At 41.6% G+C, this 19,592-nt stretch overlaps 1 protein-coding gene across 1 annotated transcript; it reads right to left on the bottom strand.

Moving 5' to 3' along the window:
- Positions 1–556: 556 nt before the first annotated feature.
- On the bottom strand, positions 557–1,960 carry LOC126069364 (DDB1- and CUL4-associated factor 12-like protein 2). Its single transcript, XM_049872672.1, has one exon. The coding sequence runs from the start codon at positions 1,958–1,960 to the stop codon at positions 557–559; it is 1,404 nt and encodes a 467-aa protein (XP_049728629.1).
- Between the last annotated feature and the right edge of the window lie 17,632 nt (positions 1,961–19,592).

The raw sequence follows: 19,592 nt of genomic DNA, 5'->3' as shown, positions 1-19,592 counted from the left end.
AACATTAGGACGACTTATTAAAAGGTTTCCAAAATTTGGTAATCATGAACCTGGAATGTATTTTTCAATTGGAATGTTACAAAACTATGGCTAGCTCTCCAGACAAATGTATAAACCCTATTTAGCAAAAACTTCTTAAAATACCATATATCTGCAATGAAAAATAACTCAATATTTTTGTAATACTGGTAACCCCCCCCCCAAAAAAAGAAAATATATACTAATTGTGGGACCACGGCTTCATCATCACCCTAAAGAGGAAACGTGTGAATCACTCAAAGAGATAAGCAATTAAGAATTAGTAGTCAAAATTCTTTGTATGAGAAGGCAAAAAGACGGTGCTGTTGGGTAAGGTGCAGAAAGTCTTAAAGCCAAGTTTTGATTGCCAGGAGGATCCATCTCTCTCTCTCTGTCGAATATTCTAAACTCAAGCAAAGCGGTAGTTTTCCACCTGGAAGAAAAAAGCCACACAAAGTTAAAAGCACAAACTCAGCATGAAGAGCTAAGACACAACTGGAAGGTAAATCTGTGCGCTTTGATACCTAGGCGGCCGTGTTTAGCTCCAGAGGCCCGCGTAGTTCCCGTGGAGGCCTGAAGGGAGAGGCCCCCCAGCCACGAAAAGCTTCATCTCAGGCCAGTTGTAGCAGTGGGTGTAGAGCGCATTGGGGAACTCCTCCGTGCCTTCCAAGTGGTTCACCCAGAGGTCGTCCTGGTTGAGCCAGCCTCTCCCACAGGTGAGCTTGAGCTTCCTCCCTCTGGGCCCTGGAGAGGATTCCGGACTGGCCGAGGCCCTCTCCTCCAGGAACTTCTGGGCGCGGACGTCATAGAAGAGCAGGGACCCATGGCCAGTACCTATGGTGATGATATGCTGGTAGAAGCTCAGCGAGCGCACACCCGTGCCGCCCTCCCTGGAGCACAGAGGCCGCATGTTCTGCTGGCGCTGGCGCGGATCCAGGAAGGAGACATGAGACTGGGAACCCACTGCATACAGGGACAACTCGTCGCAGTAGATCAGGCACACGTTCTCTCGGCAGTAGGGCAGCCTGACGGACAGCAGCCTGCACAGGGTGCTCCGGGCCTTCCACAGGTGGAAGTAGCCGTCTAGGGACACGGCTCCCAGCTCCTGGTTCTTGCCGCTGAAAGCCAGGGCCCGCACCTTACGGTTGGTGGGGCTGGTGCTGGCCCTGGGGATGATCTCCATGTCCCTCGGGCTGATGTGGGCGTACATGGGGAGCCCCACGTCGTTATGCCAACCGATGCTGCGGTGGCACATGTCGGGGTCCACCCGCCACAGCGCCACGGTGCCGTCGCGGGAGCCGCTCACGACCACGGTGTCGCTCATCCAGGCGATGCCGAAGATCCAATCCTTGTGGCCATGGCGGTCGCCCAGGCACATGGGGTCGAGTGTGGGCAGCTGGTAGATGGCCAGGCTGTTGGGGTTCTCGCCCCCAGTGGCCAGCAGCGTCTTGGAGGGGTTCAGCTCGATGGCGTGGATGCCGCAGCTCGGCTGGTCCCGGGCCAGCACCGGCGCCCGGTCCTCCAGGAGAGGGATGTGCGTGATGTGGTTTGAGTGCACGTCCACCACAAAGAGCGTGTTGCACTTGGTGCCGCACACCACCTGCCTGGCGTTCAGCCACTGCGACGCGAAGACCTTGTTGAGGGTGCCCAGCGCCAGCTCGCGCTCCGTCAGTATTGCAGGCAGCTTGTGCACCGCGTAGGCGCGTAGCTCGCCCTCGAAGCCCCGGGCCCCGGCGCAGTCGCGCGCGCCCACCTCGCGACCCTTCAGGTAGCGCAGCAGCGAGCGCTGCGCCGCCGGCCGTTTCTGCTTCTTGGACAGCAGCAGCCCTTCGCCATTCTCGGGGGTCGCCGTCCCCCCCGGGCCCCGAGACGCGGAGCTCCCGGCGCCCGCCTCGGCCGCGGGCGCTTTCCGCTTCCTGCTACCTGTTTGCTGCGGGGCCATGGTGGGCGCCCGGCGCGCGGTGGCGGCGGCGGTGGTGGGGACGCTGCGGCGGCGGCGATAACTCGTGGCACCGGTGTTGGCCGTGGTGGCGGCGGGGATGGGACCCCTCCGCGTCAGCAGTGGGCACGGGGTCCCGAGAGCCAGATGACCGCGGGGCGCCGAGCCTACCGAGTCCGGGGCGCCGGCCCAGGAGGAGGCGGCGGGGAGACGAGGAGCGCGCGGGCAGCGCAGCAGACGCTGATTGAGCGCGGCAATAAGGCGGCAGCGGCAGCGCGGACCCAGGCGAGGGCGGGAAGTGCAGGCGGCGGGTAGTGGAGGAGGTCGATATAAGCGAGGACAACGCGGGGGGCCGATGAGAAGGGGCGGAGGCAGCGGGCGGGGCGGGCGGGGCGCTTGCGGGCGGGCGCAGGCCAGTCAGGGGGAGGGGCTCAGAGAGAGTTGAATACTAGGGGAGGCTGGCACGGGGTGGGGGGAGGAGGTGTATTCGTAGTAGACCACCTAGTATCCGCACTCCAGGACCCCAGGGTCTCCGTCTATGGACACATCCCAGTGCACCCTTCCAGACCCCTCAATGCCGGACAGGGAGTATTTTGCCACCCTCAGAACAGCAGCCAACCAGCCTCTTTAAAATTCCTACTTGAATAAAGTTTGAAGCCTAAAGTATAGTCAAACAGGAGGTAAGAGAAGCCCTGACAATTACCTGTCCAAAAAAGCACCTGCGTGCTTGGTGCAATCCTGGAAGACTCTTTGCCGAGATTAGACGCTGAACTTGGTGAGAAATAGGGGTGTTGGGCAGCGATAGGGACCTCCTCGGAATTCCTCCTGCAGCCTCTCAACCCTTCTGCCAGCTTCTTAAACAATTTCAACTTTTTTTTTCCCCTTCCTCCTCAATTTGAGGTCCCTGATATCTGAACCTTCTGTACTGGAATCCCCTGAGGGGGCGAGTTCTAAGTGCAGATCCTAGACCCTGCTTCCCTCCAGAGGGTGTCCAGGACCCTGGTAGGTGCAGGCTCGGGAACCCATGAAACCTTGATGACAGGGAGTGGGGACGGAGGGGGGGAGGTTCCTCCTCAGAATTGGCTTCTCAGAGCCCTGAGGCCCTGAAGCAGAGGCGGTCCAGGAGAAGGGAACCCCCTCTCCAGGGACAGAAGGTTCAGTCCTCACTGTCAGTCCCAGCAGGAGCCCCAGGCACCTGAGCAGAGCCCTGGAACAGGAAAGAGGCCCCCTGCGGCCTTGAGGGGGTGCCCTGAAGGTTGGGCAGGATTACAAGCAGAGGATAGATCTTTCAGAAGGAGGCAACCACATGGACACAATGATGAGAGAGTGTTGGGGTTCAGAGCATGAGCTTTTCAGTATCAGGGGTTCAATGGTTCTTATCCTGCTCTGCCGTTTCAGAGCAGTCAACCTTGTGGCAGTCCCATACCATGCAGGCTTAGCTACACAGGGCTCCATTGCCCAGAGCACCTGGTGGGTGACACCAACTGTGCACACATACCCCTCCTTCTTGGCAAAAGGTGGGCTGTCAGAGTGGGTTCTTGGGAAAAGGGTTGAATTTACTTTTTGACCAATCAGAGGAGCCTGGGGGAACTACACTGTTGCTGTTGTTCACTCCTTTGCACACACTTTTTGGAAACTCAGCTCCAGTGCACATGGAACCTTTCAACCACCTCCAGTCCAGCTGCTGCATCCCAGGATTCTCCCACATCCCAGGATTCTCCCACATCCCAGGATTCTCCCACATCCCAGTATTCTCCGACACTCTCTGCATCTCAGTTCTGATTCTTCCCCATATTAGCCATCCCGTAGCAACAGAAGCATCTGCTGATGGTTGATAAACATGAATTATGGAAGGCTTAGTGGAGGAGGCTGCATTTTGTTTGCATAGGTGGGGGTGGAGGAAACAGACATTCCAGAAAGAAGCAACCACATGTGAAAAGGCACAGATAGTGTAGAGAAATGCTTCATAAACTTTAGTGTACATTAAAATCACAAGGGCAGCCTAATAAACATTCATATCCCCTGGCTCTATCCCCTAAAGACATGGTGCAAGTGATCTGTGGACCGCTTTGAGAAATACTGGTCTAGGCTTTCCCACTTAAGCAGAGGCAGGATTTGTTGCTGGAAAGGAGTTAAGAGTTAACATCATCAGTGTACTTCAGGGTTAACTGAAAATGGAACCTGCTACACTTATATTGTAAAAGTCTTGCCAATTAAAGAGGCTGTGATCAGGTAGAGGTAAAAGCAGAAAGAGTGGTCTAGGCAGAGAAGTTGTACCTATTAGGTATACACCAACCAGAAAAAGGAAAACCAAATCCATTGCCCACTGAGTCAACACATGGGGACCCCAAGTGGTACAGAGTAAACGGTGACCCCTTGACCCCACATGTTTCAAAGTAGAACATGTACCCTGCCACTTCCCCCGCCCCACCATGTTTCAGAGTAGAATGGTGATCCCAAGACCCTGTGACCCCATGAGGCCATGTGTGGAACAGAGACTCCACATGTTTCTGAATAGAAGGAAAACTCGTGTTTCAGAGTAGAACTGCTCTCTGTAGGGTTTTCAATGGCTGTAATCTTATGGAAGTAAATCATCAAGTTTTTCTTCTGTGGCATTGATGAGTGGATTTGAACCACCAGCCTTCAGGTTAGTAACCCATATCAAACAGTTCGCCCCATCCAGGGACCTATTAGGTATATAACCCATTGCCATGGAGTTGATTCCAACTCATAGCAACCATATAGGACAGAGTAGAACTGCCCCATGAGGTTTCCAAGGAGCAGCTGGTGGATTCGAATTGTTGACCTTTTTGTTTAGCAGCCAAATGCTTAAACCACCACACCACCAAGGCCTCATTACGTATATTGAGCTTAGCATACTTTACTATCATTACCTTACACTTTTACTATGCTGTTATAGCAACAAGCACTGTTCCAGAAACTTTACAAATATTATCTGGTTTAATCCTCACAACATTCCTATGAGATAACTCTCACTATTACCCCCATTTTATAGATGGAGAAATTGAGGCTTGAAGAGGCTATGATTTTGTCTAAGGTCAATGAATTAATATGTGGTGGAGACGGGATTTGAATCCAAGTAGTCTGGAGCACGAAGTCACCTACATCTGCCTGTCCATGTCTTACTACTTTGACCGTGGCGATGTGGCTTTGAAAAATTTTGCCAAATACTTTCTTCACCAATCTCAGTGAGGAGAGAGAACATGCTGAGAAACATGAAGCTGCAGAACCAATGAGGTGATGGAATCTTCTGCAGTATATCAAGAAACCAGATCATGAGGACTGGAAGAGCGGGATGAATACAGTGGAGTGTGCATTACACTTGGGAAGAAGCATCAATCAGTCACTACTGGAACTGTACGAACTGGCCACTGACAAAAACAACCCCTGTTTGTGTGACCTCATTGAGACTCATTACCTAAAAGAGCAGGTAAAATACTCAAGTATAATTTTATCAAAACATCTACAGGATCTATGTGCTGAAAATTAGAAAACACTAATGGAATCAAATATGACCCAAATAACGGAGAAACACACTATGTTCGTGTTTTTGGAAGATACAACATAGTAAAGATATCAGCACTCCCCAAATTGATCTATTGGTTTAATACAATTCCTATCAAAATCCCAAGAAAGCATTTTTAGAAACATAAACAAGTTTATTTTAAAATTATGTGGAAAGACACAGGCCCTAAAATAAGTAAAGAAATCTTGAGAAAAGAATAACATGGGAGGACTCACTCTACCCAATAGTAAGTCTTAATCTATAGCTTTAAGAGCCCTGGTGGCACAGTGGTTGTTAAGTGCTCCACTGCTAATCAAAAGGTCAGCAGTTTGAACCCACCAGTCACTCCACGGAAGAAAGACCTGGCAGTCTGCTCCTGTAAAAATACAGCCTTGACTGAATGGACAGGAAAAGAGAGAGTGGGCAGAAGGAGTTTGCTGTCTCATTAGGAGGAGAGCAACTAGGAGTATATAGTAAGGTGTATATAAATTTTTGTATGAGAGACTGGCTTGATTTGTAAACTTTCACTTAAAGCACAATAAAAATTAAAAAAAAAAGATTACAGCATTGAAAACCCTAAGGGGGCAGTTCTACTCTGTCCCATAGGGCTGCTATGAGTCAGAATTGACTGGACGGCAATGGGTTTATATAGCTACAGTAATCAAGACAGTATGGTATTGGTGAAGTGACAGATACATAGATAAGTGGAACAAAATATGGAACCCAGAAATAGAGCCACAGAAATACATTCAACCAATTTTTGACAAAGGTGCAAAAACAATTCAATGGAGGAAGGATAAACTTTTCAACAGTGGTGCTGGAGCAACTGGACATCCATAGGCAAAAAATAAACCTCCTTATAGAAAAATTAAGTCAAAATGGATCATGTACTTAAATATAAAATGTAAAATAATAAAATTTTGGAACAAATAGGAGAAAATCTCCTGGATCCCTGGAAAACAGTTTGGCAGTTTCTTACCATGTGATTGCACTCATGGACACTTATCCTAGAGAAATTAAGACGTATGTTGACACAAAATTCTGTACATAAATATTTATAACAGCTTTGTTCATGATAGTCAAAATCTGGAAACAACCCAGATGTTCTTCAAGGGGTGAGTGGTTAAACAATCCACACCATGGAATACTACTTGGCAATAAAAAGGAGCACATTATTGATACATGCTACAACTTGGATGAACCTTGAGGAAATTATGCAGAATAAAGATTTTAAAAAAGCCAATCCCAAAAGGTTACATACTGTATAACTCTAGTTATATATTATTCTTGTAATTACAAATGTATGGAAATAGAGAACAGATTAATGGTTGCCAGGGATTAAGGAAAGGAGTGAGGGTGGAAGGGAAGTAGGTCTGGCTACAAAAGGGCAATAGGAGTGCTCAACGGGGTGATGGAAATGTTCTATATCTTGACTGTATCAATGTCAATATCCTGGTTGTGATATCTACTATAGTTTGGGGGAGGAAATTGGTAAAAGTGTGCAATGGATCTCTCTGTATTATTTTTTACCCGTGCATATAAATCTATAATTATCTCAAAATAAAAAGTTTAACTAAAAAATCATCAACAAAAAATCATGAAACATCTATAAACATTGTCGTCGAGATTGTGAATAAAACAAAAAAATAAACTACCAGCACTTTTTAGTCAATAAGTCTAACATTACCACATCAGACTCTGCTTCCAATTGTGAGGCCTTGCCTTTTGACTTGGCAGACACTATTAGAATATGTGGGGATTAGGGTCGCTGTGAGTCAGAATTGACTCAAACACAATGAGTTTGTTTGTTTTCTTTTTTTTAGGGAGGGGAAGATATATAGGCATACCTCAGAGATATTTCAGGTTGGCTGTAGACCACCACCATAAAGCAAATAACACAATAAAGTGAGTCATAGGAATTTCTTGGTTTCCCAGTACATGTAGAAGTTATGTTTACACCATCCTATATTAAGTGTGCAATAGCATTATGTCTGAAAAACAATGTACGTACCTTAACTAAAAAATACTTTATTTCTAAAAAATGCTAATCATCATCTGAGCCTCAGCGAGTCATAATCTTTTTGCTGGTGGAGGGTCTTGCCTCAATTTCGACTGCTGCTGACTGACCAGGGTGGTGGTTGCTGAAGGTTGGGGTGGCTGTGGCAATTTCTTAAAATAAGATGACAATGAAGTTTGCCACATCTATTGACTCTTCCTTTCACGAAAGATTTCTCCGTAGCATGTGATGCTGTTTGATAGCATTTTACCCACAGTAGAACTTATTTCTAAATTAAAGTAAATCTTCTCAAACCCTACTGTTGCTTTATCAACTAAGTTTATGTAATATTCTAAATCCTTTGTTGTCATTCCAACAATGTTTACAGTATTTTCACCAAGAGTAGTTTCCATCTCAAAAAACCAATTTCTTTGCTCATCCATTAGAAGCAACTCCTCATACATTAATGTTTTATCATGAGATTTAAGCAATTCAGTCACATCTTCAGTCTCCACTTCCAATTCTAGTTCTCTTGCTATTTCTACTACATCTGCGTTACTTCCTCCACTGAAGTCTTGAACCCCTCAAAGGCATCCAAGAGGGTTGGAATCAACTTCTTTCGAACTCCTGTTAATGTTGATAATCTGACTTCCTCCCATGAATCACGAATGTTCTTAATGGCATCTAGAATGCTGAGTCTTTCCAGGAAGTTTTCAATTTGCTTTACCTAGATCCATCAGAGGAATCACTATCTATGGCAGCTGTAGCCTTAAAAAAGTATTTCTTAAATGATAAGACTTGAAAGCTGAAAGTCCTTCTTGATCCATGGGCTGCAGAATGGATGTTGTATTGTTGTTGATGGTGGCACCATAGAGTCAGTTCCAACTCATAGCGTCCCTATAGGACAGAGTAGAACTGTCTCATACAGTGTCCAAGAAGCGGCTGGTGGGTTTGAATTGCCAACCTTTTAGTTAGCAACCATAGCTCTTAACCACTGTGCCACCAGGGCTTCAGTTATGTTTGTTGTATTAACATGAAAACAACATTAATCTCCTTGTATTGAAAGGAATTTTTTTTTTTCTGAGCAGTAAGTCTCAACATTGAGCTTAAAATATTTAGTAAACCACATTGTAAACAGATTTGTTGTCATCCAGGCTTTGTTGTTCCATTTATAGAGCACAAGCAGAGTAGATTTAGCATAATTCTTAAGGTCCCTAGGGTTTTAGGAATGGTAATTAAGAATTGGCTTCAACTTCAAGTCACCAGCTGCATTAGCCCCTAAGAGGAGAGTCAGCCTGGCCTTTGATGCTCTGAAGGCAGCCATTGACTTCCCTAGCTATGAAAGACCTAGACAGCTTCTTCTTCCAATACGAGGCTGCTTCTGCTGCATTGAAAACCTGTAGTTTACTGTAGCCCCCTTCCTCTAGTATCTTAGTCAGACCTTCTGGAGAGCTTCCTGCAGCTTCTACTCAGCACTCGCTGCTTTACCTTGCACTTTTATGTTATGGAGATGGCTTCATTCCTTAAACCTCAGGAACCAAACTCTGCTACGTCCGAACATTGCTTCTGCAGCTTCCTCATCTCTCTCAGCCTTCACAGAATTAAAGATGGTTAGGCCCTTCCTCTGGATTAGGCTTTGGTTTAAGGGAATGTTGTAGCTGTAGCTTTCTTCATATCAGCAATGCGGCTGCTTTGCTTTCTTATCATTCACGTGTTCACTGGAGTAACACTTTTCATTTCCTTCAAGAACTTTTTCTTTTCCTTCACAACTTGGCTAACTGTTTGTCGAGAGAGGCCTAGGTTGAAAGAGGCCTAGCTTTTTGGCCTATCTCAGCTTTCAACATGACATCCTTACTAGACTTAATCCTTTCTAGCTTTTGATTTAAAGTGAGACACGTATGACTCTTCCTTTCACTTGAATACTTAGAGGCCACTGTAGGTTTATAAATGGTCCTAATTTCAATATTGCCATGTCTCAGGGAATAGAGAGACCTGAGGAGAGGGAGAGAGATGGGGAAACGGCCAGCCGGTAGAGCAGTCAGAACACACACAACGTTTACTGATTTAATTCTCTATCTTATATGGGCGTGGCTCTGGCGCCCCGAAACAATTACAATAGTAACATCAAAGATCACTAACTGATCACAGATCACCATAACAGATATAATAATAATGAAAAAGTTTGAAATATTATGAGAATTACCAAAATGTAACACAGAGACACGAAGTGAGAACACGCTCTTGATAAAATGGCACTGAACGACTTGCGCACACAGGTTTGCCACAAACCTTCAATTTGTATTTAAAAAAAGCAATATCTGCAAAGCGAGTGCAATAAAAAAAGGAGCAATAAAATGAGGTATGCCTGTAGTGCTGTACCACTCTACTTTCTTGGCATCTGTCACTCCATAGTACACAATTGCCAAGCACCCAGTAGAAATGAGCAAAAACAGCACATTTAGTATTCTAGCCACTCCATGAGTGGACCCAAGGAGGGTGCAACCAGGAGTTTGAACCAGAATGAACCAGTTCAAAGCCCTGCTTTAAATAACTGTATCACCAAATATTTACCACATTAAAAAAAAATTATGAAGCATATTAAAAAACAAAATGATATTTTTATTAAGAGCAAAATGTTTCATACCAAGGGTGCATGCTTGAAAAATTTTTTTTTGAGGTGGAGTCCTCTGTTTACTCTTGCAAGTTCTGCGAGGAGGTGAGGATACCTTTCTAAGCATGTCACCTGGACCCATTGAAGAGGCAGCTGGCCAGTATATTAATAGCCCTCAAGCCACTTACCTGCATGGTTAGAAATAAATTTGACTCTACTTGCCTAAAGAATCATGATTCCAGTTCCTCACTGAACTTATAAGGCTGCACCCAGGGGTTCAAACCGGACCGAACCGGTTTGAAGCCTTGATTTAAAGGTCTGGTTTTCGTTTAAAAAAAATTTGTTCATTTTCCCATGTCTGGATTAAGTGGCTTTCATAGCCGAAAAGATACTGCCTGAAGTTACACAGATCTAATTTAAAAAGCCTATTATTGGCTGAACTTAGTAAATCATTATACATATTTTAACTCCAGCCAGCAATTATGCAAATATTAAAAAAAATAAAAATACAGTTAGTAAATTTTTAACTTCTTATAATCCCGGTTGTTCTTGCGAATTAACTAGGCAGCGTTGCAATTTATGTGTATGTATTTTTTACAAATGAGTTGATATCCACTGAAATTCTTCTTTTCGAAGATCTAAAAAGCAGATTAGAAATAGCATTTCCAATTTTTTTAATGTACAGATACGGCAGTTTTTTTTTCCTAAGTAACATACTTAAATTGTTTTTCAAAATGCTCTCCTCATAGCAAAACTTTCTCTTCAAAATTAGTAACTTTATCAGTAACTTAAATTACCAAAGTTGCCTTGAAAGGATAGAGTGTGTTTTTGTTATTGTTTATTTTCAAAAGTATCTGCTCGGTAGCATACTATTGAGAGCCAGTTGTCATTAAGGAAAAGGTCAGGATATTTGGAACCATTTTTTTAAGACAAATGCATAATTCATCTTTACGTCATTGTAAATCTTTTACCATGTAAAGGTCCTCATTAAAAAAATAAAAACAAAAAAAGCAACAACAATGGCCATGACATCCAGTATCATATAAGCTGAAATATATCAAAATAGGCTGAAAGTATTACCATCTAACCTTTTGACTCATGGCTTCTCCTCTAACAGTTTGACATATGAATCAAGTAAGAATGTGTGTCTGTATATTAAATATTAATGGAGCTTCTTTTTTAATATATAAAATGTTAAACAGAGGCACTAGCAAGAGGTGACTTAGTTTGAGTTCCCTAGAAGCAGAGCCTGAGATGGGGATTCCTGTGCAAGTAAATATCTATCTATCTATCTATCTATCTATCTGTCTGTCTGTCTGTCTGTCTGTCTGTCTGTCTAATCTATCTATCTAATCTACCTACCTATCTATCTACCTATCCATCTATCATTTATCTATCATCTATCTATCTATCATCTATCTACCTATCTATCTATGCCAAAAAATGCATGGGAAATATTTATACTAAAAATTATTTGTTATTATTGGGAATTCAAATTTAAATGGGTGTCTATTATTTTTATTCGCTGATTATGGAAACCCTACATGTGATTGATTAAGAAAGTGTCCCTAGGTAACATTTACAAGGGTGGGTGATAACCATGATACGGCTGGGGACAGACGAAGCTATGCACAGATGTGAGTTCCTCTAACTTCAGTCTGACTCTATGGGAGATCTAGAGTGAATGGCACCATCAAAGTCATTCTGCCCAGAAGCAGGTATCTATCAGTGCAGCTCCCCCAACCCTGACCCCCAACCCTGCTTGGGAAGAACAAAACTTCATTTTCAGTAAGGTGGTTTCCCTCAGCCCAGGGCCATTCTTCAGGAGAAGGATGCAGTGGTGAGCCCTTAACTGTCAATACACTCAGCAAATGGAGGACAGGTGAACTTACACAGTAAAAAAGATTGGGGCAGTGCACCAATAGCATCTACTAGGAGACTCTGGAAACATGGCAATCTGAGTATGGTTCCCTTCACCTTACCTCTAAAACATCTGGCTTTCCTGAGCCAAATGACTGCTGGAGCCTATAAGAAGCAGTGCTTCGAACAGGTTAGTTCCAAGTTCCTGGGAAGTTATGCCCAAGAATCACCTGGGGATCTTGTTAAAATGTGGATTCTGATTCAGTATGTCTGAGGTGGAAATGCAAATTCTCAGTGGAGAACTTACTAGAAATGCAAATTCTCAGCGGGGGTTGGAAGTGGACTGAACCCATTCAAAGCCCTGATAAGAAGTTACATTCTGGGAGTCCCGCAGGAGAGGATGGGTATATTGTTTAAGCCACAGTCATTTATTTTTTATCGTAGCTAAATCTAATAACAGACGCAGATATACAAAATAAAACAATTAGAACCTTGAAAGAAAGTCTAATAGGCTATACAATCATGTACAATCCGAGTGTTGAATATGTGTGTACGTGTGTATACACATATATATGTATACATGTGTCATGGATTGAATTGTGTCCCCTCAAAAACATCTGCCAACTTGGCTAGGCCATGATTCCCACTATTGTGTGATCGTCCATCATTTTGTCATCTAATGTTATTTTCCTTTGTGCTGTAAATTCTGCCTCTATGATGTTAATGAGGCAGGGTTAGAGGTAGTTATGTTAATGATGCAGGAGTCAATCTGCAAGATTAGGTTGTGTCTTAAAGCAATTTCCATTGAGATATAAAAAAAGAGAAGTGAGCAGAGAGACAGGGGAACCTCATACCACCAAGAAACTAGAGCAGGGAGAATGGTGTGTCCTTTTTGGACCTGGGGTCCCTGCGCTGGAAGATTGACAAGGACCTTCCCCCAGAGCCAACAGAGACAGAAACCATTCCCCTGGAGCTAGCGTTTGAATTCGGGCTTCTAAGCTCCTAGACTGTGAGAGAATAGATTTATCTTTTTTAAACCATTCCCTTGTGGTATTTCTGTTACAGCAGCACTAGATAACTAAGATATTTCATTGTATACATATACAAAAAATAAACACACCAAAAATTCCAAATAGTTGCCATTGAATCAATTCCCATTCATGCAACCTCACGTGTATCAGAGTGGGACTGTGCTCCATAGGGTTTTCAACTGCAGATTTTTTGGAAGTAGATTGCCAGGTCTTTCTTTTGAAGCTCCTCTGGGCAGACTTGAACTGCCAATGTTTCACTTAGCAGCCAAACACATTAACCATTTGCACCACCTAAGGACTCTCTCTCTCTATATATTTGCCTATATAAGACTGAAAAAAATTAAAAAAAAGAAGACTGAAAAAACTATGTAATAAATAAAGCTACTAGACAAATGATAGCTTTGGGAAATATTATAACACAAATGAACAATAGATTAATACCCATAATGTATAAAAATCTCTTACACATTGACAAGAAAAAGACCAAACAACCTAATAGACAAATGGACAAAGCATATAGTCTATTCACAAAAGAGAAAGTACAAATGCCAACAAATATATGAAAAGATGTTCATGTTCACTGTTAAATTAAAGTCTAAAGTAAATTGAAAATAATCGAACACTTTCATACAACACACTCAAAAATACGAAGAATGATAACATCTGTTGCTGAAGGATGCAGGAAAAAGAGTACTCTTATACATTGCTGGTGGAAATGTGAGGTGTTAAGACATTTTTGGGAAGCAATCGGACTCCCATCTATTGAAATTCAAAATATACATAAACTACAAGTTCAATTTATTTAATATATTTAGGTGTATTCAAGTTATGTATTTTTTTTTCTTGAATGAGCTTTGGTAGTTTGTGTCTTTTAAGGAATTTTTCCATTTCATCTAAGTTGTCAAGTTTATGGAATAAAGCTGTTTATAATACTCCCATATTATACTTCTAGTATCTGTAGAATCCCTAATGATGTCACATCTCTGGTTTATGATAATTATATTTTGTGTCATTTGTGTCATGTCTCTTTTTCTCCTAGTTGATTTGCCTAGAGCTTTATCAATTTATTTTAATTATTTATTTTTTTGTTCTTGTTGTTGAAAATAATGGCTTTACTGGTGAATCCTACCAAACATTTAAGGATGAAATGACACCAATTCTATGCAACCACTTCCAGAAAGTTGAAACGGGAGTACTTCTCAACTCATTCCTATGAGGTCAGCATTACTCTATACCAAAATCAGACAGAAATACAAGAAAACCACAGACCAATATCCATAAAAAATATAGATGCAAAAATTGTAAACAAAGTTTTAACAAACTGAATTCAACAATATATGAAAAAGATCATGATCAAGTGTGGTTTATCCCGGGAATGCAAGGCTGGTTTAACATTCAAAAATATATGAGATTCACCATATTAACAAACTATAAAAGAAAAACCATAGTGCTGTCTCAAAAGACACAGAAAAAGCATTCAATCAAATGCAACATCCCTTCCTGATAGACTCTCAGCAAAGAAGGAACAGAAGTTACCTTTCTCAACCCAAGAAAGGACATCTACAAAAAACTTAAATATAACATCATACTTAATAGTGAAAGATTGAATGCTTTCCCTCTAAAATCAGAATTAGGGCAAGGTTGTCCACCTTTAACACCTTTATTCAATGTTGTAGAATAGAATATCTTTCTATTCTAGCCAAAGCAATAGGCAAGAAAAGAAATAAAATTATCCATACTGGGAAAAATGTACATATATAAAATCTACAACCTTGCAATCTCACTTCTAGGAATCTACCTCCTTCCTTCCCCCTCAAATAAAAACTCTAGCATATAAAGACATATGAGCAAGGATGCTGATCACGAAATTATTCAAAGGAAAAAAAAACCTAGACTCAACATGAATGTCCCTCAAGGGGATAATGTTTGAATAAGTTATACTACAGCCACAGCATGAAATATTATGTAGCCTTCAAAAAGTATGTGTTTGAGTTTTAGCAGCTGGCCCAGAAAGATCTCTGGTGCATGTTGCTAAGAAAAGCAAAAGGCTAAAAATTGTATATGATACCAGATTTAGAAACAAAAAGAAAAAATATATAAAACTATATAAACACATAAAAACATATTAATGTTTACATATTATGAATCTTTATATTTTTATGAGTACTGAAAAAATATATAAGAATTACGCAGCTTGTTGCCTACTCAGAGTTTATTATTCTTTCTTCCTTGCTCATGAAACCTCAATTTTATTAGAGTAGCAATGTACCAAATCCCACAACATGAATCATAAATGATCTGAGTCAATAATGATGATCTGATTTCATTCCCTTTAGTCAGCAGTTGTGCTAGGAATGAGCATGTGACCCAGTTCTTGCCAATGAGTTATAATAAGAAGACTTGTAGGAAAGATATTCCTGTATAATAAAAGGGAGATTCATGTGAAATAGACTTTTTTTTCCCATTCTTCCACTTTCTTTTCGTGACACTGTCATGTGAGGTTTTGATGATTGGAATTGTTGCAGCTATCTTGCTACCAAAAAAAAGAAACCCAAACCCACTGCTGTCAAGTCGATGCCCTATAGGACACAGTAGAACTGCCTCATAGAGTTTCCAAGGAGTGCCTAGTGGATTCGAACTCCCGACTTCTTGGATAGCAGCCATAGCACTTAACCTCTACACCACCAGGGTTTCCTATCTTGCTACAATGAGGGTAAAAGCAAGAAATGACCACTAAGCATTGTAACTCCTATAAGTCAATGAACCAACTCTAAAGCTGCCTACTTCCACTCCTCTCATTAAGTGAGATAATAACATTTATTTTTTTGTCTAAGAAATTATTAAGTGGGTGTTCTGTTATTTGTAGCCAAAGCACTACTGATTGATACAGATATATACTAAGATTTTAACATGGGTTACCTGGAATGTGTTTGTGCCTGGTGAGGAAGGGTAGTTGATATGGGGAAAGGAGTGAAAAAAAAGATAGGGAGGAGGCAGGCATAAAAGGAAAAATATAAATACTACAGAAATTTCAACATATGTGCTCTGATTATATTTTTATATTTACTTAAAGTTTATATATATGTATTTGTTGTTGTCCTTAGGTGTGGTCGGGTACGTTTTGACTCAAAACAACCCTATGCATAACAGAATGAAATACTGCCCGGTCCTGCACCATCCTCACAATCATTGTTATGTTTGAGTCCATTGTTGCAGCCACTGTGCCAATCCATCTTGTTGAGGGTTTTCCTCTTTTTCACTGGCCCTCTACTTTATCAAACATGATGTTCTCCTTCTCCAGGGCCTGGTCCCTGCTGATAGTATGTCCAAAGCACGTGAAATGAACTCTCGCCATCTTTGCTTCTAAGGAGTATTCTGGCTGTATTTCTTCCAAGACAGATTTGTTCATTGTTCTGGCAGTCCAACACAATAGTTCAGAGGCGTCAATTCTTCAGTCTTCCTTATTCATTGTCCAGCTTTCACACGCATATCAGGTGATTGAAAATACCATGGCTTGGATCAGGCTCACCTTAGTCCTGAAAGTGACATCTTTGGTTTTTAACACTTTAAGGAGGGCTTTGCTGCAGATTTGCCCAATGCAGTACTTGCTTTGATTTCTTGACTGCTGCTTCTATGGGCGTTGATTTTAGATCCAAGTAAAATGAAATCCTCGACAACTTCAGTCTTTTCTCCATTTATCATGATGTTGCTTATTGTTCCAGTTGTGAGGGTTTTTATTTTCCTTATATTGAGGTGCAATCCATACTGAAGGCTGTGGTCTTTGATCTTCTTCAGTAAGTTCTCCAAGTCTTCTTTCAGAAAGTAAGGTTGTATCATCTGCATAATGCAGGTTGTTAATGAGTGTTCCTCCAGTCCTAATGTCCCAATCTTCTTCGTGTAGGCCAGTTTATCAGATTATTTGCTCAGCATACAGATTGAATAAGTATGGTGAAAGGATACAACCCTGACACACACCTTTCCTGACTTTAAACCATATATTAAAAAAAACCAAACCAACTCATAGTGACCCTATCTTTGTACGTATAGTATATCTAAAAGTAATTTTAAAGTAAAAAAAACCTAATATACAAATTGAACGTCCAATGTTTTTTTGCACCTCAGTGGATTGTCTTGTGCTCATCACTTTGGAGATATGCTCTAGTGGATTATCTTTTATTGAGTGTTTATTAATAAGCCAAGTACTGTACTAAGTGCTTTACATAAAATATTTAATTTAACATCTACCACAACTGGAGTTATGTTTTATTCCCCCAGTGAACATATTAGGAAACTGAGGTACAGCAAGTTTAAGAAACCTCAGCAAACTCACACAGCTACTAAGTGAAAGAGCTGGGATTCATAGGCACCTCAGCTTGTTTTCCATGGCCATACACAAACTATGGTGTGTGTTTTCTGTTGCATTTTTCCTTATAAAAGCAAGTGCTATAGTGAAGTTTTGTTTTATTTCTTTGAAAATTAAGAAGAACTGCTTTTATTTTTAAGGTAGAACGTAGGAATAAAATACTAAATGTGCAACTCAGCTAAAACACTTGAACCAACTGCTGAGAACTACAAGGATTAAGTTAAGATATATTAAATTCTTACCCCAGTATTTGGCTCTACTCACTGAGGGTTTTCTTATACGTGTCAAGTCAGTCTCAATCATTTCAAAAATCTAAAATACAACATAATGTAGTTTCAAATGTGTAAGAAGCAAGACAAAATGTGTGATAGTCTCTGTATTATTTTCCTTATACCTTCCATAATTCCAAACTCATGGAATTATAGTACCAATATACATCAGTCCATTCCCTTCATTCCTTGTTGATGATTTCAAACAGGGGGTAAGGAAGGTGCATGGTGCCTGCCCTCCCACAGCAGCCTTGATGGCAACCTGCCTCACCCATAACTCTTGCTCTAAAGAAGATTTTTGTTGGGCATGCTTTAATATCACATGACCCTGTACTATTGGTTCCAGCTGATTGTTCGAAATGTAGGCACGACAGTGAAAAGAAATCAATCCACAGAAAGCCAGGCGACTGTATTCTAGGTCAGAAATAAACAAGGACATTCTGTTTCAGTACTTTTATGTAACAAATACTAATTATCATGAACTTAATACGCATTAGCTATAACCACTCTAGAATGAAAATCTGAAAACCCTGATTTGGGGGAAAAGTGGCAGATGGAGTTGAATTAACCAACACTGCAGAGTGTTGCAATAAAAGTACCCAAATGAACTCAGAAAACAGTTGATGGAGGATGAACAATGAGGTTTCTGGCTACTGTAGTTTTTCTAAAACCTTAATAAGTTTATCTCCAAATTCTCAAATCTCTTATAACATATTTTGGAGAAACAGACACATTAAGTGTGTGTTTCAGTTTATCCCATGTTAGTTTCGTGTGGATACATGTACAATTTCCACTATCACTTGTCTAAATGTCCTGCAAGCATTGTTGTTCCGCTAAAGGATTAAAGGAGACTTGATCAGAAGTATTTGCTTACATTAACTTAGTGGTTTATTATTTTTTTTTATATTGTCAATTGATTTTTAAATTGTGGTGAAAATATACACAACAAGACATACACCAACTCAACAATTTCTGCATGTACCATTCAGTGACATTGATTACATTCTTCAAGTTGTGCAACCATCCCCACCATCCTTTTTCCAAATCATTCTACCACAGGTACATAAACCCAATGCCCCCTAAGCAAAAAATTCACCCTTTTCCCCTCCCTCCCATCCCTGCTAACCACTAATAATTTTTGGTTTCTATGTATTTGCTGGAAACCCTGGTGGCATAGTGGTTAAGTGCTAGGGCTGCTAACCAAGAGGTCGGCAGTTTGAATCCACCAGGAGCTCCTTGGAAACTCTATTGGACAGTTCTACTCTGTCCTATAGGGTTGCTATGAGTCGGAATCGACTTGACAGCAGTGGGATTTTTTTATATATATATATTTGCTGGAGCCCTGGTGGCACAGTGATTAAGAGCTTGGCTGCTAACCAAATGGTTGCCAGTTCAAATCCACCAGGCACTCCTTGGAAACCCTACGGGGCAGTTCTACTCTGTCCTATAGGGTTGCTACAAGTTAGAATTGACTAGACAGCAATGGGTTTTGGTTTTTATATATTTTCTAGGACACCTGGTGGTGCAGTGGTTAAGCACTCAGCTGCTAACTGAAAGGTTGGCTATTCAAACCCACCACTCCGAGGGAGAAAGATATGGGACTCAGCTTTTGTAAAGATTACAGCCTTGGAAACCCTGACAGGCAGTTCTCCCCTGGCCTATAGGGTCGCTATGAGTTGGATTCGACTCAAGGGCAATGGGCTTGGTTTGGTTTGGGAATATATTTGCTTATGTCATAAGCGTGAGATCATACAGTATTTGTCCTTTTGCAACTGGCTTATTTCGCTCAGCATGTTTTCAAGGTTGAGCCATGTTGTGGCATGCATCAGTACTTCTTTTATCTTTAAGGTTGAGTAATATTCCATTGTATGTATGGACCACATTTTGTTTATCCATTCATCTGTTGATAGACATGGGTTGTTTTCACCTTTTGACTATTGTGAAAACTGCTGCCATGAACATTGGTGTACAGGTTTCTG

This window comes from Elephas maximus, chromosome X (assembly GCF_024166365.1).
Source record: "Elephas maximus indicus isolate mEleMax1 chromosome X, mEleMax1 primary haplotype, whole genome shotgun sequence".
NCBI lineage: Eukaryota > Metazoa > Chordata > Mammalia > Proboscidea > Elephantidae > Elephas > Elephas maximus.
This window is presented reverse-complemented; position numbering and strand designations above follow the sequence as displayed.

Excerpts from the sequence above, each read along its gene's own strand:
- LOC126069364 (XM_049872672.1), bottom strand. The coding sequence starts at position 1,960 with ATGGCCCCGCAGCAAACAGGTAGCAGGAAGCGGAAAGCGCCCGCGGCC.